This window comes from Hippoglossus hippoglossus, chromosome 12, assembly GCF_009819705.1.
Source record: "Hippoglossus hippoglossus isolate fHipHip1 chromosome 12, fHipHip1.pri, whole genome shotgun sequence".
In the NCBI taxonomy this organism is placed as follows: domain Eukaryota; kingdom Metazoa; phylum Chordata; class Actinopteri; order Pleuronectiformes; family Pleuronectidae; genus Hippoglossus; species Hippoglossus hippoglossus.
This window is the reverse complement of record NC_047162.1, coordinates 20,714,623-20,737,134: the sequence shown is the minus strand read 5'-3', so window position 1 is coordinate 20,737,134 and position 22,512 is coordinate 20,714,623. Positions and strand designations below refer to the sequence as shown.

General features: G+C 45.1%; 2 protein-coding genes across 6 annotated transcripts; both read left to right on the top strand.

The window, feature by feature from the left end:
* Positions 1 to 1,164: 1,164 nt before the first annotated feature.
* Positions 1,165 to 21,853, top strand: purg (purine-rich element binding protein G). 4 transcript variants are annotated; one of them, XM_034601743.1, is made up of 4 exons: positions 1,165 to 1,346; positions 1,733 to 2,859; positions 3,341 to 3,517; positions 21,843 to 21,853. In XM_034601743.1, exon 2 carries the CDS (start codon positions 1,774 to 1,776, stop codon positions 2,794 to 2,796), a length of 1,023 nt encoding a protein of 340 aa, XP_034457634.1. In that variant the 5' UTR covers positions 1,165 to 1,346; positions 1,733 to 1,773; the 3' UTR covers positions 2,797 to 2,859; positions 3,341 to 3,517; positions 21,843 to 21,853. The 4 variants fall into 4 exon arrangements, with proteins under 4 accessions (XP_034457634.1, XP_034457633.1, XP_034457635.1 ...); XM_034601742.1 differs by having other exon boundaries at positions 1,733 to 2,885; positions 3,367 to 3,517; XM_034601744.1 differs by lacking the exons at positions 3,341 to 3,517; positions 21,843 to 21,853 and adding an exon at positions 2,989 to 3,044 and having other exon boundaries at positions 1,733 to 2,849.
* slc38a9 (solute carrier family 38 member 9) lies at positions 10,477 to 21,090 on the top strand. 2 transcript variants are annotated; one of them, XM_034601719.1, is made up of 15 exons: positions 10,477 to 10,704; positions 12,703 to 12,833; positions 13,580 to 13,709; positions 14,458 to 14,576; positions 14,648 to 14,711; positions 14,856 to 14,949; positions 15,445 to 15,615; positions 16,126 to 16,185; positions 16,494 to 16,697; positions 17,178 to 17,285; positions 17,513 to 17,619; positions 18,017 to 18,130; positions 18,452 to 18,600; positions 18,825 to 18,914; positions 19,987 to 21,090. In XM_034601719.1, the coding sequence occupies exons 2-15, from the start codon at positions 12,706 to 12,708 to the stop codon at positions 20,150 to 20,152; spliced, it is 1,704 nt and encodes a 567-aa protein (XP_034457610.1). In that variant the 5' UTR covers positions 10,477 to 10,704; positions 12,703 to 12,705; the 3' UTR covers positions 20,153 to 21,090. The 2 variants fall into 2 exon arrangements, with proteins under 2 accessions (XP_034457610.1, XP_034457609.1); XM_034601718.1 differs by having other exon boundaries at positions 12,699 to 12,833.
* Positions 21,854 to 22,512: the final 659 nt, after the last annotated feature.

Genomic DNA, 22,512 nt, shown 5'->3' with positions numbered 1-22,512 from the left:
AATCCCTGCTCTGCAGACTTCACACTTATTATTATTATTATTATTATTATAATAATAAAACATAACTACGCATGTGCACTGCATTGTGGGTCCAGCCTCTCAGGTAACGACCCTACGAGGGAAACACCTGCGACTCCAGCATCAGTGAGAACTGAAGAAGTGAAACGTCTCATCACCGGGACCCACAAGGGTCCACCGGGACCAACCGGGATCCACAAGGACCCACAAAGATCCACCGGGACCCACCGGGACCCACAAGGATCCTCCGGGATCCACAAGGACCCACCGGGATCCACAAGGACCCACAAGGGTCCACCGGGACCCACAAGGACCCACAAGGACCCACCGGGACCCACAAGGACCCTCCGGGATCCACAAGGACCAACCGGGACCCACAAGGATCCACCGGGACCCACAAGGACCCACAAGGACCCACCGGGACCCACAAGGATCCACCGGGATCCACAAGGACCAACCAGGATCCACCAGGATCAACTAGGACCTCTTCACAGACAGGATTATGTTTTGTTATATCGTGTAAAGACACTAAATGTAAAATTGTACAAGAGACTAAATAAAAAATCATATATACAGATGTTTTAAAAAAGAGCACAATATGAAGATGTGTTGTGATGAGATGATCCGTTTGTTTTCAGGAAGGAAGTGTATTTTGTATCATCTTTCATGATGAAGATGATGATGAAGGTGATAAATATGATGATGTAGATGGAGCAGCTGCTGAGGAAGATGATTTTAATGATGAAGATGGTGATGATAAAGACGAAGATAGAGCAGATGAAGATGATAATTAAAATGAAGATGGTGATGATTACGATGAAAGTGATGAAGATGGAGCAGCTGCAGATGGAGCAGCTGCTGAGGAAGATGATGTTAATGATGAAGATGGTAATGATAAAGATGAAGATAGAGCAGATGAAGATGGAGCAGCTGATGATGAAGATGATAATTAAAATGAAGATGGTGATGATTACGATGAAAGTGATGAAGATGGAGCAGCCGCTGATGAAGATGATAAAGATGAAGATGGATCAGCTGCAGAGGAAGACTCTCCCTCCTCTTCGTGCAGCTCGTGTCTCTTTAAGAGAGGTTTCCTCAGGACGGAGGGGGGGGGGGGAGGGTGCTGGATGGGTTCACTGGGTTCATGTAGTACCGGAGCCGCCTCCTCTTCCTCCTCTTCCTCAGCCCGGCTGCTTCTCCTCGGTGAACCGGGACCTGAGTAAACCTGAGCTGCTCCATGTTGGTGCACAGGACGGAACATCTGATTGTGACCCTCTCATCCAGGACACCGGATCAGCTGATGACTCCGAACATGCTGCCATTTTCAGGTCATTCCAGGCATCTGGACAGTGTGTCAGTGTGTGTGACAGTGTGTGTGCGCGTGTGCTGCTCCTCTGGTATTAATGTGTTACTGTTGTGTGACTGTGTGTGCGCGTGTGTGCTGCTCCTCTGGTATTAATGTGTTACAGTTGTGTGACTGTGTGTGTGCGCGTGTGTGCTGCTCCTCCGGTATTAATGTGTTACAGTGTGTAACAGTGAGTGTGTGTTGCTCCAGCTGTATTAACGCGTGCTGTTGTGTTACTGTGTGTGTGTGTGTGTGTGTGTGTGTGTGTGTGTCTGTGTCTGTGTCCTCTCGTATTAACGTGTTCCTGTGTGCGTGCGGCGTGCTGCTCCTGTGGTATTAACGCTGGTGTGTGTCTGTGTTGTGTGACAGTGTGATGGCGGACAGCCTTTGTCCTGCTGCAGGAATCGAACATGACGGCTGCTGACGGCTGCTGCAGAGCGATGGATCGAGGCCGAGCCAAGCTGGCGGCGGAGGCTCTTCCCAGAGCGGCGCTCCCCCCCCCGCAGCAGCAGCCCCCGGGCTCCGACATCCAGGAGCTCGCGTCGAAGCGCGTGGACATCCAGAAGAAGCGCTTCTACCTGGACGTGAAGCAGAGCGTGCGCGGCCGCTTCCTGAAGATCGCGGAGGTTTGGATCGGGAGAGGCCGCCATGACAATATCCGGAAGAGCAAGCTGACTCTGTCCATGTCCGCGGCCCCGGCGCTGCGCTGCTGTCTCGGGGACTTCATCGACTACTACGCGCGCATCGGGCTGCGGGGCCTCGGGCTCGCGCCGCTCGACGAGCCGCACAGCAACGGACAGGGCCGCGTGCTCGAGCCCCGCAGGAGAGCGCAGGAGCACGCGCCTCTGTCTCCCGCCGGGTCCGCCGCGTCCGACGAGCACGCGCAGCGCGTGCTGAAGAGCGAGCTGATCGAGCGCGACAACCGGAAGTACTTCCTGGACCTGAAGGAGAACCAGCGCGGCCGCTTCCTGCGCATCCGCCAGACGGTGAGCAAGGGCCACGGCACCATGGGCTACTACGGCCAGGGAATCGAACACACCATCGTTCTGCCCGCGCAGGGCCTCATCGAGTTCCGGGACGCCCTGTCGCAGCTCATCGAAGACTACGGGGACGACGACGGGGACGAGCGCGGCCGAACCGGCTCCCGGACCCAGGAGGACGAGGACGACAGCCCCGAGCTGCCCGAGGCCGCGTCCTTCCGCGTGGACAACAAGAGGTTCTACTTCGACGTGGGGTCCAACAGGTTCGGAGTGTTCCTGAAGATCAGCGAGGTCCGGCAGCCGTACCGGAACACCATCACCGTCCCGCTGAAGGCCTGGGCCCGGTTCGGAGACAACTTCCTCCGCTACGAGGAGGAGATGAGACGGATTTTCACTTGTCACAAAGAGAAGAGGACAGAGACGAGACAGGACAGCGAGGAGCAGGAGGACTGACCCGGACTGGAGCTCTGGGAGCCCCTGCAGGGGCCCCACATGTCCCTGCAGACATGTCCCTTGATGTCCTCCAGGGGCCCTGCAGACATGTTCTCCAGGGACGTGCAGACATGTCCTCCAGGGGCCCTGCATACATGTCCTCCAGGGGCCCTGCAGACATGTCCCTTGATGTCCTCCAGGGGCCCTGCAGACATGTCCTCCAGGGGCCCTGCAGACATGTCCCTTGATGTCCTCCAGGGGCCCTGCAGACATGTCCTCCAGGGGCCCTGCAGACATGTCCCTTGATGTCCTCCAGGGGCCCTGCAGACATGTGCTCCAGGGGCCCTGCAGACATGTCCTCCAGGGGCCCTGCAGACATGTCCCTTGATGTCCTCCAGGGGCCCTGCAGACATGTGCTCCAGGGGCCCTGCAGACATGTCCTCCAGGGGCCCTGCAGACATGTCCTCCAGGGGCCCTGCAGACATGTCCCTTGATGTCCTCCAGGGGCCCTGCAGACATGTGCTCCAGGGGCCCTGCAGACATGTGCTCCAGGGGCCCTGCAGACATGTCCTCCAGGGGCCCTGCAGACATGTCCTTCAATAGTCTCCATGATGAACAGTGTGTGTCCCCTCAACCTTACAGCACCTGAACTGTTTGGTTCCCCCCCCAAGGGCTGGTTAATGACTAATCTGAACCTGCCAAGAATCCAATCATTCATCTTCATCTTCATCTTCATCTCTCAGTGCTGTTTAATGCACTTTAACAGATGAAGGAGCAGACACATGAATTGAGGAGTTATTGTTGCTAGAAGATGTGAGGAGACTTATAATAATAATAATAATCACTTGAATTTAGGATTTAAGTTCGAATCCAACCAGGTGTGTAAACGTGATTGACACATTGTTTTTAAATGTGAGACAGTTTTGGACTCGATGTGTAAAGACCTTAAATCACAGCTGTTTATTCATAATGTGGTGAAACCACTTTAATCCTTTAACCCCCCCCCCCCCCCCCCCCCCCCCCCCCCCCCCCCCCCCCACTGACCCCTGGACCCCGAGCAGGACTTTGATCTTTTGAACACACCAGCAGATTTAAGTGACGCCTGCAGCCCACATGGGACGATGTTGCCTGGCAACACTTCTCGGTGTGACAGGCGATGATGCAGGAGCTGGTGGAGGTGTTGTGATGTGTGTGGCTGTGACGTCATAACGGTTCAAATGTGGCCTCGCTACAAGCTGACACACACACACACAGACACACACAGACACACACACACACACACACACACACACACACACACACACACACCCCTATCCAAGTGCTGAAAGGTCTTTTTCATTCTATCCAACGCAGGCACTTAGTCCACGAACACAGGAATGTGTTTCCGTAGCCGAGACACATTCACTTACTAATATTGAATATTGGAGCTTATACTTGAACTGAAGGGACAGAACAGGAAGTTGTATGAATGAAGCAGAGAAGACGTCTCATGGTGGAAGAGATGGTTTCAGGCGGAGAAGACAGAGGCTGCTGTCGCACAAACACACGTCTCATTGTTCTTGTGTAGTTGGATTATTTAGACTACACAGTAATTACAGCCTCAGATTTACACACTTAATCTTAAGTAAAGTCTTTACACGCATGTTGTGCTGAGCAAACAGTCGGTGTTCAGTTCGTCTCCTCTGGCCGAGCAGCAGCAGTCGCTGTGCACGAGTCGTCAAAGACAACGACCTGGGGCGTGGACAGATGTCCCAGGGGGCAGCTGACGTGTCCAGATCCATCGTGGACGAGGCGTCCAGTCCATGAATGTATTTAAAGATGGACGACACATCTCTGCCCAAATAAATTGGATGCAGACGCTGCCGTCTCGAGCCACCGCGTCCCACTGCTACACCCACCTGACCAATCACGAGCCAGTCTCAGCTGTCAATCATGACGTCTCAGCCCATTTTTAACTAATAGCTGAAAAAACTAAATGAAACAAACACGAAAACAAAACTTGACCATGCATCAACTACCTAAAATGACAGAAACCTTGGTTTGGTATTTAATTTTCAGGTTCTGTCCACGTCCCATCTGACAATATGGACCTATACTGCAGCCAGACAGCAGGGGGCGATGGAGATGTTTTGGCTTCACTTTATGAGTTGTCTTGTCGTCCATCTTTATTTACAGTCATTGTTTGTGTTTGCGCTGGAGACCAGCCGAACCCGGGTGTTTCTGTCTCATGACGAGTCGACACAAAAGCAGTTGTGAAGAATCTGCTCCTCAGATTCATTTATAGAATTTGAAGTTGTTTGTCGCATGAGGTCAAAGTTCTCATGTCGATCATCTTGTGAAGCTGATCTTTAAACTCTGGTCCTCACGTCCAGCTGCAGAACCACAACGCTAGTTTTATAGTGACGACTTTAAAACTCTTGTTGATCCCTGAAACATTGAGAAATATATCTTACAATATTTTACTACATGACCTTAAGATAATATTTGAAATGAGACATCACAATGAGTCACGTGCCACCAGAAGTTAAATGTGATGTGTGAAGAAATGAGTTGCTATGGAAACGTGTGTCTGTCCTGTGACGTCTCTGGGTCTTGATGTAGGACAGATCTGCAGGTCTCCATGTTGTCAGCTTGTTAGCTCGGAGCTCATGAGTGTGTGGTTAGAAAGCTCTGATGAAACAGGCTTCTCTTCATCTTCCTCATCTTCCTCTTTTATCCACCGGTGAAGGCTCCGTCTCGTCGGTGAGCCGTTTGGTGGAGCTGAGATGAGTTTGAGGACCGTGTTGAAACATCTGGAAGTCGACTGGTGTGAGATCACAAAGCACAGGATTGGTTGAATTTAGTGAGTTTGTTGACTGGTCAAGGGAAGTTAAGGCTGAGTGACTTTTATTTTCATATAAAATGCTAAAGTTCTATAAAGTACAGCAAGAAGTATAATGCAAAGCACAAATGACTAAAATAAAATTAGAACATATATATAGCAAATGATTTGATTATCAGATTCAGCATTGAAGAGGCAAAGCCTCAAGACCTTAGGACAGAGACACAGTTTCTCCTGGAAAGAGAACGAGTTCCTTTAAAGGTGAAATGTCTTCTGTCCATCCAATTCCAAATATTTCTCCAAAAAGCACTTTAAAAAGAAGCTGCACTTTTGTTTTGCTGCTTTGTGATTGGTCGGCATAGAGGGACCAGTTCTAACCATGCCTTTGGTGTTAAGTGACAATCATGGGTCCCTGCTTGTAGAATCCTCTTCTCAACAAACTCCCGTCATGGTCAGTGTCCTTTTCTGACCCGTCTCACATCCGCTCACATGTTAATGCAACATCATGTTGAATAATCACAAACTGAACTTTGTGAAATGAGCACAAACATTAGAAGAGTTCACTTTGTGGAGAAAAACAAAGTGAACCAGCTTCACGGGTTCGTTGTTTCATCTGATCTGTGAGTTCTGGTTTCACGTTGTAATTTAGGGACGAAAGAGTTTAGTCTGACAAACGGCGCCTGACGTAGGGGGGGGGGGGGTAGTAGTCTTTCTGTTTGAATGGAGAAGCTTCATTTAGTTGCCATGGTAACATCATGGTGGTATCACTAGCAGCATCAGCACCTTCAGGCGCAGTACTCTACAGTACATCAGTACTACAGTAATCTACAGTACTCCACAGTACTACAGTAATCTACAGTACTACAGTACTCCACACTAGTTCAAATGCAGCAAATGAACGTCCTCGTGGTTCTAACATATCGTCGGAGATGAAGACTGCAGCTTCTTCTTCTTCTTCCTTAATTTAATTCTGTCTCTACTTCCTGTGATTGGTCCAAAAGTCCAAACTGTCCAACAAAGTGTTTTCACTGCAAACCAACAGAAGCAGGTTCAGTTTGATCCAGACCCAGAACTCCTCTTCTGCTCTGAGGAACCTTTCACACCTGATGTTCAGCTTCAGACTGAACTGCAGAGTGTGAATGAGGCAGGTGTGAAAGAGTCCACATGCTAATGTTAAACGTTGTCTCACGTTTGTGCTCATTTCGCATATTTTTCATGAGTAGAATGCGACAGAGTTTAGGTTGATGGAGGAAAACGATCTGAGTCCTGATGTCCTGCAGTTCACACCTGGTATTTGTGACATGTGACACATCAGTGTTTTTACTCCAGAGCTGAAAATATTCTAAATGAAGCTTAACAACATTTTAAGTATATTTATAATTTATAATTATATAATAAGTGACCCAGTTTTAAAAGAATAAGAAAAAAAAAGAAGAAATTCCTCCAGAATCAAATACATATAAACTCATGTATTATACGTATACGCATATCAGTATTTATATTAACGTTAGTCTCTTATTTGCATAATGATGTTGAGGTGTATGTTTGCCACAGCTGCTGCCACAAACGCACAACTGTCAGAAAAAAGGTTTTTTCACAACTGCAGAGACGGAATCAGAAGAATCAAAGATTTAAAGAGGAGACAAAGGTTGTGTCACATAAAAACATCTGAATGTTTTTATGACCCGTCGCTGGGACGACTGCAGCGACGTATCTGCTCACTTTTAGTTTTATCTCCAAACCTTCTCCATTCTCCTTATGATGCCAAATTTACACTGTTACCTTCTCGGTAAATAGATCCCTGAAATAAACATACTGATTAAATGTATGTTGAACATCATGAATGGAAACCAAATCAAATGTGACACATGGATAATTTAAGGGGAATTAAAAGAGTGAATCACTCGTCGCTGATGGAGAGCAGCAGCTGAGGTCGGAGCCACAAACATTTAATTCAATAGTTTGAAATGGTTTTAATTCAGTCTTTTAATTACTTGTGGGGAAATTTAAAAATAAATGTAAAACATATAAGAACTAAAATAACAAATAGAATACTGATCTATTACAGCAAATACAAACTACAATTTTTATTTTCCAATATTTCTGTGTTCAAGTGAACAATACTTAATGTTAAATAAATGTTCACTTACAATTTGGTTTCCTATTATTATTATTAATGTATTTTATCAGATGGAAATAATAAAAATGAAAAGATCGTCAATTACGGTTATTTAACTTTAATTCAAGATCATTTTGTCTTTGTGTGTGTGGACACTTGATCTGACCTTTGACCTGCATCTCCACGGTGACGCGCAGCTCCAAGCTGTGGAGAGAAAGCTCATTCATGGATTAAAGGGTTTTTCCTTCACTCTAGTTTCTGAACACATCATCAGTTTAATGCTCCGGAGCATGAAGCACAACAAGGACCGTGTCTTCGGCCATAGTGGGACCACAGCTGCTCGTCCTTGTCCCTCGGTGTTTGAGTGGTTTCGTGTGGTTCCAGTAAAGTGACACAGTTCGTTCAAACTTCTGATTCACTTCCGTTGGTGTCATGAGAGCTTGTGCCTGCACAGCCAATAGGAAGCTGCAGGAGGAGGGCCACAGGATGTTGGACTTTGATGAACAACTGTTAACAAACATCTAATGTTTCCAACCCTGAGCCTTAAAGCACCTTCACTCTGACTGGAAGGGACAGTTGTGCTGATTTTGATTCATGTGCTTTATTTTAGCAGAAACAAAAGACTGAAAAGAAAAAAGAGAAAAGCGGTTCTTGCAGGATCGTTGCTTGATCGCATGTCGGATGAAAGTGGTCGTGTTGCAGGAGTGAGCGTTGGGAGCAAAGGGGCGGGGCTCACACAGTGTACGTGTCTGTGCTTGGTCGAGTGACGTGAATGTGAACATACTGAAGAAGATATTCTGGTTGGCTGTTTTCTTTTGCCTTCTGTTGAGCTTCAGACTCCTGTGGTGGGAAATGTAAAGACGTGTGTGTTTGGCAAATCATTTAAAAATGAACTGAAGTGAATAATGTGAACAGGTGTATATTTAGATAAATGTAATGTATTACATTGGTGTGTCCTATAGTCCTGTAGAGTAAGACTTAAAAAACAAAGGAGGTTTTGTACTCTAGCACTTTCTTCAATGTGTACTGTATTAGTTCATCTTCTACATGTAAAGTACTGTATGAATATTCATTACTTGCCTTGTAACATTGAAACAAAGCTACGTCTAGAAATGGTAACCAAGAAAACAGTTTTTAGAGTGTATGCATGCCAATGGTTGGGTCCCAGTACAATAGGAAAACTATATGAAAAAATGGTGCTATGTTACATTATATAAAGGTGCTTCTATGGACCCCAGCTGAATGCATGCAAAGAGGAACTGCCAAGAGTAGAAAAAAGAGAAAATCAATGTCCGACAGCTCAAATAGCGCTGCTTCCCAAAGATGTCGGAAATGTGGAAATTCCTACTTTCTATTCGTTAAACTGCCACTGCCCTTCGAGTTAGCATGAAACCACGTCTGGTTTCCAGACATCTGAGGAGCAACTTTCACTGATTCTCCTCCTCCGGTGACGATGTGTCGGGAAGTGGCATTTTAACTCACGCAAAGAAAGTTGAAGCGACGTTCCTCCCTGATTCTTCGGAGCTACATCACTGGGACACACTGGGGCTGTTAGCTGGGAATTCTACCTGAAGACTAGAAGTGGAATGCATATTAGGTGGCAGGTCCCCGACCGGGTCGCACATGGTGAAGTCTAACTGTAAATATCAGTCTGACCCTGATTGTGGCGCCGAGCTACTACGATCGAGAATCTGGTCCTGAAGGCAAACGACAAAGATCCTCAAACTGCAGCAGCAGTTTCAATTTAGAAGAAAAGAAAAAGGTCATGTTTATTTACAGTTACACTGCCTTTGTGTCAAAGGTCGAAAAGATCTATAGACAATCTACTGACATGGTTTTGTACTCTTGATTCTTCAGATGTTTATGTGTTGGAATAATTTCTCATGTAGCAAAGAGCAAAAATCAATGTAGTCTTTGAAAGGTCCGAGTTGTTTGAGTTTGGAAACTTGTGCTGATTGTTGCTGGAAAAGAGTTTGGAAAAAGAAAATACTGTATGTTTATTGGTTGTACTGCTCATCTTTCTTTTTATGTTTTTCATTAAATGTTTTACAGTATTATCGCTGCTTTCATTTGTTTTCTGTTGGAGAGACTTCAGCCAGTGTCGTGTTATATTGAGTTTCCACAGACCCTAAACCAAGATGGCGTCTCCACTTCCTCCCACTATCCAGACATGCAGCCTAATTATCTCGGGTACGAGCGCTGTCATCTTGGAGCCCGGTGACCTTTGACCTTTGACCTTGAATGCAGCCAGCCACTAGGGGGACGTCCAGATGTTTGGACTTCACCTGGGAGCTGTCATGTCGTCCATCTTTACTCATTTTAGCACCAAATATGTATTAATCCGCGACTGAAAATAGTCCCAGACAAAGACCCTTTGAGTAATGTTTGGTAAAGTCTTTGGATGAGGGACCAATGGGCTTTGAGCTGACTCTCAACAAACTCTTCATTTGTTTATTTATTCAATTCTCATATAGTTATATGAGAATTTAATAATGTAAGTATAAGTATAAATTATTATTAAGTCCTTCTTATTGAAATATATTTGTAATATAATATAATATAATATAATATAATATTGATTTAAAGATATTAGGGAAGTGTTTACACACACATCACCTGAAACACTCATTCCAGCTCAGGAGGGGGCGGTAATGCAGCGGAACAGAGTGTGTGTGCGTGTGTGTGTGTGTGTGTGTGTGTGTGTGTGTGTGTGTGTGTGTGTGTGTGTGTGTTTTGTTCTTCTTCTCGGGTTCTTCACACATAAACACAAACACACGGAATCGGGTGGATCAACGTCTCTTCACTTCCTCCACTTCCTCACTTCCTCTCTTCCTCTCTCCACGGATCCGCTCGTGTATTTCCGTGTCCTCACCGACTGAGACCGGAGACTGTTGAATCTTTCGTGCGTGTTGAATCTTTCGTGCGTGTTGACGTATGGTTAAGAATCCACGGACCCTGAGATGACCTGAGGACCTGCAGTAACTGAACGGTTAGTGTGTGTCTGTTTGTGTGTTACTGTGTTTGTCTGTCTGTGTGTCCGTGTGTGTGTCTTTGCGTGTGTCTGTCTCCGTCTCTCTCTGTGTCTATGTTTGTCTCTGTCTCTCTGTGTGTGTGTGTGTGTGTGTGTGTGTGTGTGTGTCTTTGCGTGTGTCTGTCTCTGTCTCTCTCTGTGCGTGTGTGTGTGTGTGTGTGTGTGTGTGTGCAGACTCAGCTGTTTGTGTTGAACTGACTCATTAGTTTTGAAGTTTTCATGAAGTTACATAAACTTGTTTTTCTTCCTGGTTTGTGAACAGAGTGTTGGTGATGTCACCTTTGTGATGTCACCTGTGTGATGTCACCTGTGTGATGTCACCAGCAGTGACCACACTGAGGTCACGCCTGGTCACTGGATGTGAGAACACAGCAGATCCTCCACAGGAGAGAATGTGTGTTGGTGACAGACGGCAAATGAAAACTGTAACTAAAGGAAAACAACGTTTTAGGATGAAAACATGGAGTTACACAGAAAGAGACATGGTGGTGACATCATGGTGGTGACATCATAGTGACGTCATGGTGGTGACATCATAGTGACATCATGGTGGAGACATCATAGTGACGTCATGGTGATGACATCATAGTGACATCATGGTGGAGACATCATAGTGACGTCATGGTGGTGTCATCATGGTGACATCCTGGTGACGTGGTGGTAACATGGTGGTGACATCATAGTGACATCATGGTGGTGACATCATAGTGACATCATGGTGGTGTCATGGTGGTGACATCATGGTGACATCCTGGTGTCATGGTGGTGACATCATGGTGACATCATAGTGACATCATAGTGACATCATAGTGTCATGGTGGTGACATCATAGTGACATCATAGTGACATCATGGTGGTGACATCATGGTGACATCCTGGTGTCATGGTGGTGACATCATGGTGACATCATAGTGACATCATAGTGACATCATAGTGTCATGGTGGTGACATCATAGTGTCATGGTGGTGACATCATGGTGACATCATAGTGACATGGTGGTGACATCATGGTGACAGGATCCCACTGAGTCCGATCATTTCAGTCTTTATCCATTGTCTTCTTGTCTGGAGGTAACGGCCCCTCACAGCAGGGTGTCCCAGACGTCTCCACACACGCTCCAGTGCTTTCTGGGGGATCCTGAGTTGCTCCCAAGGCCTGATGGGATATGTAGTCCCATCAGGGAGTTCGGGGTGTAAACCTCCAATTAACAATCCCAGTTCGAGTCAGAGCAGCAGCTGGGTCCTTGTGGGTTGATCAGTGTTCAAACTGTAACATGTGATCACAACTCCAAGAGACTCGTTCAGGACACATTCTAATAGCAGCTGTGAACTCAGCTGTCCACATGTGATGGGATCTTTCAGGACGGATCAGAACAGCAGCAGACATTCAGAGACATTCAGAGACCATAAGAGACATTCAGAGACATTCAGAGACCATAAGAGACATTCAGAGACCATAAGAGACATTCAGAGACCATAAGAGACATTCAGAGACATTCAGAGACCATAAGAGACATTCAGAGACCATAAGAGACCATAAGAGACATTCAGAGACATTCAGAGACAGTCAGAGACATTCAGAGACAGTCAGAGACATTTCGTCCCGTCAAATCAAATCCTACTGGAAGAAAGAAGTTAAAATAAATGCTTTTTGAATATATTGATCTTAAATTCTCCTTTTTTCTACATTAATTTGTGTTGACTCAAATCTCCATGTCATCGTCCTGTAAGATTCTCTGGAGAAGTGGGAGTAACCATCAGAAGCACAATATACACTATTCCCAGTTTTTAAGTCTCCAGGTTGGTTTTCACAGGAAGTATCCCACAGGAAGTATCACACAGGAAGTATCACACAGGAAGTATCAGTGTCAGGAAGGATCTCAGTGAACAGCTGTAACACACAGATCAGTGTGACGGACTCTGATTAGACTTTATGACCCGTTTCCTCCCAGTCAGGTGATGACAGCGGAGCGGCTGGAAGTCACAGACATGGAGGACGACAGCCGGCCGCTGCTGAGCTCGGGTCAAACAGGAGAGAGCTACTCACACAGAGGCTCCACAGACTCTCTGGACTTCAAGGCCAAAAGGTAAAAACCCTGCAACACGACACCAATCAATACGCTGCAGCTCTGTGCTGCACGTGACCTGCTCACCAGATAACAGGGAAGGGTCGCGTGCAGCCACTGGCCGCTCAGATAAAGACGTTAACACAGTCACACACCTCCATCATGTTCAGGATGTTGATGTCAGCTTCTCTCTGATTGGTTCTAGTGACGACCTCAAGCTGAGCTGTTCACTAAAATAGAGTTTGATTTAGAAAGTGTGTGTGTGTGTGTGTGTGTGTGTGTGTGTGTGTGTGTGTGTGTGTGTGTGTGTGTGTGACAAACAGAGCAGTACAGTAGCCTTGGGTCAAAGGTCAGCTGAGCTCATCTGGACCACGACTTCCTGGAACTCGCTTGAGAAGCAAACATTAACACGTGTGTGACTGTGTGTGTGTGTGTGTGTGTGTGTGACTGTGTGTGTGAGAGCATGTGACTGTGTGTGTGTGTGTGTGTGTGTGTGTGTGTGTGTGTGTGTGGCACCACCCTAGCATCCCCTAACTGAATTAGCGATGTGTGACTTTTCATCCAGTTTGGTATTTCACAGTGAGCGACGAGCTTTCTAGTCGCACACACGTGTCTGAACTCGTTTCATGTCCATGGCTCAAAACAAAACGTGTTTATTCTCTGTGGCGTCAAACTGAAGAATCTAAGTATAAATGAAATGTATAAAATATCTGAATTTTGATAGATATGTTGTATATTGAGGTGATGTCTGTTTCTGTTTCTTTGAGGCCGTTCCACGTAGAGCCCCGGAACATCGTGGGCGAGGACCCTCAGGAGAGAGTCTCTGCTGAAGCTGCCATCCTCAACAGCAGAGTTCATTATTACAGCCGACTGACGGCCTCGTCTGATAGGCTGCTGGTACGTCACTGCCTCGTCGTAGACGCAGAACCTTGACCCACAACGTGTAGGATTCTGTGCTGGAATATGTTGATTATATTGCTCCAGTTTGTTGCAGTAATTCTAGTATTTCCGTATTTTTCTTCATGCACAAGATAAAACATCACGTGTGTGAAACGTCTTTGTCCTGAGCTCCGGTTCCGTCGACTCCACTTTGATCTCAATAGATTATTTCTCGTCTTTGTTAAATCTTGTGCGACTACGATGTGAACATGCACCATCAGCCACAACCAAAGACATCGAACAAAGATGGACGACGCATCTCCACCTCCTCTAACCTTTCAGAAATGAAGCCAAATTATCTCGTGTCAAAGACGACGTCTCACACAAGCACATTTACAGAAAACGTGAAAGTCACACAATGGAGACACGATGACAAAGGAAGTGAGCGACTCCGGCTGTTGACAATGAAATGAGGAAGCTCACTGGCTGTGGTCAAGTGAGATGTTAAAGTCATCACTGCTTAAAAGTTGATGTTTGTTTGAGTTGTTACGCTACAGAAGTTCAGAGTCTGTGTAGAACTCGGCCCATGTCCTATCTGCTAACATGGAGGAGGAGGGGTTTATAACCCAGCCACCAGGGGGCGATGGAGGTGATTTGGCTTTACTGTAGTGAAGCAGTCTTGTCGTCCATCTGTGTTACAGCCTGTCTTATCAGTTATGTGCCTGTAGCTGTGAGGACTTCCTGTTTAGTTTCTCTTGTCCTGCAGAGTCCTCCGAACCATGTGATCCCCCGAGCGGAGGAGATCTACGTCTACAGCCCCCTGGGGACGGCGTTCAAGGTGACGTCCAGCGACTACTCCTCTAAAAACCCCAGCATCATCACCATGTGAGTCCAGCGTCACTCTGAAGTCCGTGACTCTGACTGTTGGATTTCACCTTGAATTTCTCTCTGCACAGTTTTGCGATATGGAACACGATGATGGGAACGTCGATACTCAGCATTCCTTGGGGCATAAAACAGGTGATGTGCTTTATTCAGAATTACTCGCGTCCTTTGTTCAAAGATGAGCTGCGTGTGAAACCATTGTTGTTCACCTCAGTTCTTCTTCAGATGCAGATTTGCTCATTAAAGTTGCTTCATTGACTAAAACTCTTGGTCCCTCAGGCCGGCTTCACGCTCGGGATCCTCATCCTCATCTTTCTAGGTCTGCTGATGCTCTACTGTTGTTACATCGTCCTCAAGTCACCGAAGTCAATACGTAAGTTCAGCCGCACGTGGTGTACAACGAGTTATTTATTATTTTCTACCACTTGTTTTAAAAGTAATGAACTGGAATTATCTTTTCAAATTTTGTCCCCTATGAATAAACAGCTTGTTGTTATAAATATGATCGAATTAAGTGTAATTTTCTTTTTCATTTTCCTTTTTCAAGATTTATCATAATTTTTTGAAAATTCTTGAAATGAGAAACTGCACTTGGTGATCAGCAGGATACCTGCGCTGCAGATTTAGCTGATACATATATAAATCTTTTATTTTGAACCATTGAGCATGTAACAAACTTTCTATACTTGTGTAATAACCACATTTACGAGAAGTTTTTCCACTTTTTCTCTGTTTTATATGTTTAATACTGGCTCCAGCCTCTAGGAGGCAGCGGTGGGTCACACGACAGTTTTAACTCACTGGATGAAACAACGTAAAGTTCCATACGTCCGGAGGAATCCGATGTTCACTGCTCTGTTCTCTTCAGCCTACATAGACACGGCCGACTGGGAATTCCCCGACGTCTGTCATTACTACTTTGGAAAGTTCGGACAATGGTCCAGCTTGGTTTTCTCCATGGTGTCGCTCATCGGAGCCATGGTGGTTTACTGGGTCCTCATGTCCAACTTCCTGTACAACACGGGACAGTTTATCTACAGTAGGTGACAGTCGGAAATACTTTATATTTAAATATGGAGTGTAAATATAAAGAATGTAAATATAAAGTATGTAAATATAAAGTATTGAAAGAAAGGTAAAGAAAACAACAATTAGTACATTTTCGATGAAACACAGTCGTGAAAACATCAACAGGATTATTTTACACTGAACCTTTAAGTACATTTTTCTCTACTTAGTATTTATTACTTACTCGCTCCATTCTGTTCTTTTATTCTTTTACTTGAGTTCTTTTGAACACAGCGATCTGAGCTGGTACTTGAGGAGAGAATCTGGATTCGTGTACATACTGTGTCTGAAATATGTTGAGTAACATTTAATTATGTTAACATTGATTCTTAGTGAGTTCTATTTCTTAAGAGAGATATTTTATGCTCATGTAGAGTTTGTAATGTCTGTGTGTTGTAGTTCTTTCTAAATGATACAGATATTAGATATTAGCAGCTGTGATGAAGACGAGTTGTGGATCTGATATTTGTCCTGTCCACAGATTCCGCTCACAATGTCAACACGACAGATTCCGAGTTTGGAACCAACGGCTCAGAGAGAGGTGAGAAGCCTTCAGCTCCAGCTTTGTTGTAGTTGTGAACGTGTGATCTTAATAACGCCTCGAGAGAATCCTTTCAGACTTTAGGGAATTTCTCACTTGGACTCAAAGAGGAAATTATTAGATTTCAGAGGTCAAAGGTCACAGTGACCTTATATGAATAGACTGAAACTGATTGGTGGAGACAGACAACCACCAAGTGCTGTATTTCTGGTTTTAATTGTATGTGGGTAAACATGTTTGTTTTCCAAATCTTAACCAGGTAAAGAAATCCCTGATCAGATGGTAACGCTTTGTTAATTTGCTTCTAGTCGTCTGTCCATTCCCAAACACCGACCCCGGAGGGAACGACACCGTCAGCTCGCTTTACCTCAGCGTCAGTGGAAATGACACGTCTGACGTCTTTGGACACTGGTGGAGCAAAACCAACACCGTCCCCCTCTACCTCATCGTCCTGCTGCTGCCGCTGCTCTGCTTCCGCTCAGCCTCCTTCTTCGCAAGGTTCACCTTCCTGGGTAAGAGTTGGGATCGGTCAGGAGACGAGACCCTTCTTCACTTCCTTCTACCACTGTGACGACTGTCAGAGGGTTTCATGCTTCAATCCACTAAACGTCTGAAGCTTTGGATTGATACGTTATCATATTTCTATATAAAGCAAATTAATCAATTAAAACAAATAAATAATATATAGCACAGGGTCACGGCCCTCAGCATCCCTTCATCCAGAGTTTATCTCCAATATTCAGCAGGAAACTTTCAAATATGAAGAATTTGTTCCAGCAGCAGCTCTTCAGGTTCAGGAAGCAGAGGATCATGGGTAATGTCCAGTGGGGAGACAGTCAGAGTCAACACATTGAGACACTTCATCAGACACAGAGACAGAGTTAATCATGTGTGGCTGCAGGGGGCGCTGTTGATCAGTAACTGTTACATCATATAGAATAAATCATTTCTAATCGTAGCGTGTGCTCCACCTGTCACATTGTTCTGTCCAGGCACCATATCAGTCGTCTACCTGATCGTGTTGGTCACCATTAAGACTTCACGCCTTGGGTTCCACCTGAACTTCCACTGGTTTGACACCAGCGAGTTCTACGTTCCAGGTAAACCTGCAGGTTCTAACGTTTCCACCTGTGTGAACATTATATACTGAACATACTGTGTGTGTGTGTGTGTGTGTGTGTGTGTGTGTGTGTGTGTGTGTGTGTGTGTGTGTGTGTGTGTGTGTGTGTGTGTGTGTGTGTGTGTGTGTGTGTGTGTGTGTGTGTGTGTATGAACATACTGTGTGTATATATACTGTGTGTGTGATGTTTCTGTGATTGTCTTGCAGAGTTCAGGTTGTTGTTTCCTCAGCTCAGTGGCGTCCTCACTTTGGCCTTTTTCATTCACAACTGTGTCATCACATTAATGAAGAGCAACAAGCACCAGGAGAACAACGTGAGGATCACACACACACACACACACACACACACACACACACACACACACACACACACACACACACACACACTATAAACATATAACACATTGTGTCCCTGACCTCGGTCACTTCCTCAGTCTCAGTAACATAGACTGGGTGCTGAGGGGGCTGCACCACCTCCTACTGGCAGGAGGTTGTAACTGTAAGGGAAGTTCACTAATACATCAATGAAGTCCAAAATAACCCTGTAATTGACATGTTTATAGTAACTTACAGAGTAACATGGCAGCAGACCTAATTCATTTCAACAGATTTTAATACTTGTTTTCATTTCGCTGGTATTTGTCTGGCTCTTCACACGAAGCTCCTCCCTTCATGACGTCTTTGGATTGGAATGTGTTTTTGTGTTTCCAGGTGCGGGACCTGTCTGTGGCGTACCTCCTGGTCGGGCTCACCTACCTCTACGTGGGGGTGTTGATCTTTGCTTCCTTTCCTTCACCTCCTCTCTCCAAAGACTGCATCGAGGCAGTAAGTCCACCCGTCTGTCTTCTCTCTGTCCACCAGCGCACGTACACGACCAATGACTCCATCACACTTTGTTAACTGCTAATTACCAAATGTACAAAGATGATCAACATCATTCAGCTTTATTTCTCACTTCCATTATGACATGAGTATTAATTAATAGTAGTGGAGCTGGACTCCACAGATCAGGGTGCAGGTCACATTTAAAAAGATTATATATTATACTGTTTATATTCAGTTTATTGAGAGAAAAACAACTATGTGAAGATTGATCATAAAAACCAGAGACGGATTCAAACGTGTGGAATAAACCTCCTCCTGCAGAACTTCTTGGATAACTACCCCAGCAGCGACGTCATGGTGTTCGTGGCTCGGAGCTTCCTGCTCTTCCAGATGATCACGGTCTACCCCCTGCTGGGATACCTGGTGCGGGTCCAGATGATGGGTCAGATCTTTGGGAATCATTACCCCAGGTAACAAGATTACAGGAATATTAAATGATGGTCAAATATTACTCATGTAATTCCGATCGTTGTCATGGTGAAAAGGTGTTTTTCATTTGTGTTTCAATGTGAATAATTCTGTAAATCAGTAAAGATTTATTTCTACTGGACTTTTAAAAGCATAAATAACTCATATCTGAATAAATATAAATACCTGATATGTATTAACCTGTTTTCTCTTTGTCTCTCTTTAGTTTCTTCCACGTTCTGTCTCTGAACATCTTAATCGTTGGAGCTGGTGTCCTCATGGCCAAGTTCTATCCCAACATCGGATCCATCATCCGGTGAGTTTCTAACTGTTTCCACATGTTTAAGAAACGATCATTTCCTGCTCAGACAGAACGAAGCCAGTGAGGTGTTTGTTTATGTGATGGTGTGTTTGTACCGTTCAGGAAACCTGGAGAACTGCTGCTCTCAAACTTTTTAACATCCTACAATTCCCATGATGCAACTTGATAGTGTCTTTTATTCCACTCTGGTTAACAGCCACATTTCCTGAAAAGGTCTTTCTCCTAATGTGTTAAAAGACCAAAGTTAAAGGGAGCTGCTCCGTCATTGGACCGGACCTCAGGACATCACTGTGTCCCTTGTTAGCAGACGCTCCCTAACGAGGGACATCACCATGTCCCTCGTTAGCAGACACTCCCTAATGAGGGACATCACCGTGTCCCTTGTTAGCAGACACTCCCTAATGAGGGACATCACCGTGTCCCTTGTTAGCAGACACTCCCTAACGAGGGACATCACCGTGTCCCTCGTTAGCAGACGCTCCCTAACGAGGGACATCACCATGTCCCTCGTTAGCAGACGCTCCCTAACGAGGGACATCACCATGTCAGTTAGAGTGTGAGATATTTAGTCTTAACGTGTTCGACCTGGAAACGAAACGTGACCCAGGTGAAGTGAGAGCAGAGGCTGACCAATCAGAGCAGGGCTTCATCAGGAGGAGGGTCTTAAAGAGACAGGATGTAGAACAGTTTGAGACAGAGGCTGAAGAGAGGAGCTGCAGCGATGGACAGTCTGAAGAAAGAGATTCTGAACATTGGAGCATGAAAACATTTTACAGTCATAAAACTGATTTAATCATCAACATGAAGATGAACGGAATTTGACTCATTTTACACACAGGTTCAATTCCAGCTGATGATTTCATCACCTTTAAACACCTTAAAATCAGCTCGAGGACTTTTCTGTGTTCCGTCTTCTTCTGTCGAGCTTCTGCTGAAAACACAACGTGCTTGTTTCATGTGACGGATGTTGGAGTTTATTCTGGTTTTCATTACAGACTTTACATTTCACCTTTTGTCTGCAGGCTTCATCTCGGTACTGATGTCAACTCTCTGTCTCCCCCTGCAGGTTTTCTGGAGCTACATGCGGCCTGGCTCTGGTGTTCGTCTTCCCTGCGCTGGTCCACATGATCTCTCTGAAGCGACAGGGGGCGCTCCGCTGGCCGTCCGCCCTGTTCCACAGCTTCCTGATCCTGCTGGGCTTGGCCAACCTAGTGGCTCAGTTCTTCATGTAGCAGACGCTGTGAGCGAGTCACAGACGTGACGGAGGAATCTCTGGATTTACGTGTTTGTGTCGCTCGGAGCGTTGGGAGGTCACAGCTGCCTCCGGCCAATCAGAGTCTGTGGCTGTGGTTAAAGACTGAATATCTCACACTCTAACTGAAGCCCGTTTCTGTATCAGAGGGAAACAGGACTCCAGTGTCTCGGTTTGATCAAGTTATCTTTTTATCTTCTTCATGCTGTTTAGCTGCTGGTTTTTCTATGAGCTAATCTTCCTCAGAGATAATTTCCGTTATGTTGCGGCTGATTATCCCTGAACTGATCCCAGGCTGCCGACCACACGCTGACACGCTGTGTGGAAACAAACGCTGCTTTCCTTATCACATCAGGAACGGGACGTGTTGAGAGTGAAAACACGACCGGGGGAGTTTCTTTTAAACTGTCGTAATAAAACCTGTTTTTTTAACCGGAGTCAAACTACATCTGAGAAGAGCTTTGATTCCACGACACTGATTTTAAAGATGCTGTTGTTGATACGTTTTACAATAAAAATGTGACAGCTCATCACCGTTAAGGACGAATGCAGAGAATCATCAGCACAGACGTGAGCGATCACGTCTCTGGAGATATTCAAACGGTTGGAAACAAGTTTACGAGTTTGAAATGTGATGAAATCTGTGTTTCACAATCACTGCAGGTTTAAATGAGTTACTTGGGATTTTACCATCGTGTGGAGTTGCGTCACCAGGGAATTGGGTTACTAACAATGTTTGTGCGTGTGCAGGACGGACGTGTCAGCTCTTGGTTTTTTTAAAGAAACTTGTGGCACTAGCTTTTTAATTGTTATTATCAGCGTTGATTGACATGTTTACATGATGCCTGTGTTCCGTGTGTTGTGTGTTATCAATGGAAGGGATCGACAAAGGGAAAATAAAACCATATAAGTCCAGAACAACGTTTGATGTTGGAATCATTGTGGTTTGGTTTGTCTGCGTCTCACTCGTCCGTCTGTCTTATAATGAACGAAGTGAGTAACTGAGGTGACGTCACTGAACCCACTGGTAGAGGTATTTCCTGCTGAGTCATTGTGTACATGTACACAGCATCATGAGACTGTGTCAGTGTGTGTGTGTGTCTGTGTGTGTGAACATGTTAACTTACAGTGTAGTAATACATACATTTTTAACCAATAAGATTAGAGACACAATCTACAGTTTGTGTATTAACCAATCCTATGTCATCAGATGGTATAAATGACATCATGATGATGTCACTATGTGGCTAAATAAACACATACATGAATAAGATGTATAAATAGAACCATTTTGTGTTATATAATGTTATATTTTCTGTATTAATTTAATAATTTGCTTTTATCCAAGTGCAATTAAATATTTATCAATTATACAAATTTCATTTGTAAAGCCCATATTCACAAAGTCTCGTATTTCATTTATTTAACTGCAGTAAAAGGTTCTGTGTTTAATGATTGATCTATTGATGGATAATTTCGATGTGAAATGTTCTTTTCCATTCATGGTATTGTGTATTTCTTCCCTTTGTCACTTTGTGTCGTCTGCACACAGAGACACTGGAGGTGGATCAATATGAAGGTCTCTAATTCAGGTCCCGACAGGAAGTGCTCCAACACAGGAACCATTACTGGGATTAATTCTGTCTCTGGATTGGAGAGGGTCACCACAGTGTCAATGTCCCCTGACCTCTCTGCTGATCTTCATCTTGTTTAAGCTGCGGCTCCTCAGAACGGGTCCGGTCGGTCTGGGAGCAGCTGAGCTGGGGGGTTGTGGACTTAATGGTTTTATTGGTGGTCTGGGGGCTTTCAGTCACAGTGAGAGGCAGAGTGAGGAGATTGATATCTCCAGTTACCCCCCACTGCTAAGTATGATAAGGTGAGGAACTTATTTATATCAGTTGAATGGACGTTTTCATTATCAAATTGTCTGTGTTATAGTGTTATTGTGTTGTTGTGTTGTTGTGTTATAGTGTTATTGTGTTGTTGTGGACAAAACACTTGATGACGCTAAGATACACAACTGAGGTTATCCTCTGGTAGTTGGTAACTTCTACTTTCAAACGCACAAGAGATGTTCACCATCTAGTTCTATATTCCAAAAACGATTGTGTTGTTGTGTAATTGTGTCTTGTTGTGTTGTTGTGTTGTTGTTGTGTTTTTGTGTTGTTGTCTTGTTGTTGTGTCTTGTCTTGTCTTGCTGTGTTGTTGTGTTGTTGTGTTGTTGTATCACCCTAACCCTGACTGCAGATACTTGGGAAGACACAATGGCTGCGTCCTCGTGCTGGATTGTGTGTCTGCCTCTGTGGCTCCTTCCCCCTGATAAAAACACACCCTTCAGTA

Coding starts and splice junctions, on each gene's coding strand:
- purg (XM_034601743.1), top strand. CDS start 1,774: ATGACGGCTGCTGACGGCTGCTGCAGAGCGATGGATCGAGGCCGAGCC.
- slc38a9 (XM_034601719.1), top strand. CDS start 12,706: ATGACAGCGGAGCGGCTGGAAGTCACAGACATGGAGGACGACAGCCGG. Junction 14,950..15,444: donor CAAGTCACCGAAGTCAATAC/GTAAGTTCAGCC, acceptor TGTTCTCTTCAG/CCTACATAGACACGGCCGAC. Junction 16,186..16,493: donor AACCAACGGCTCAGAGAGAG/GTGAGAAGCCTT, acceptor ATTTGCTTCTAG/TCGTCTGTCCATTCCCAAAC.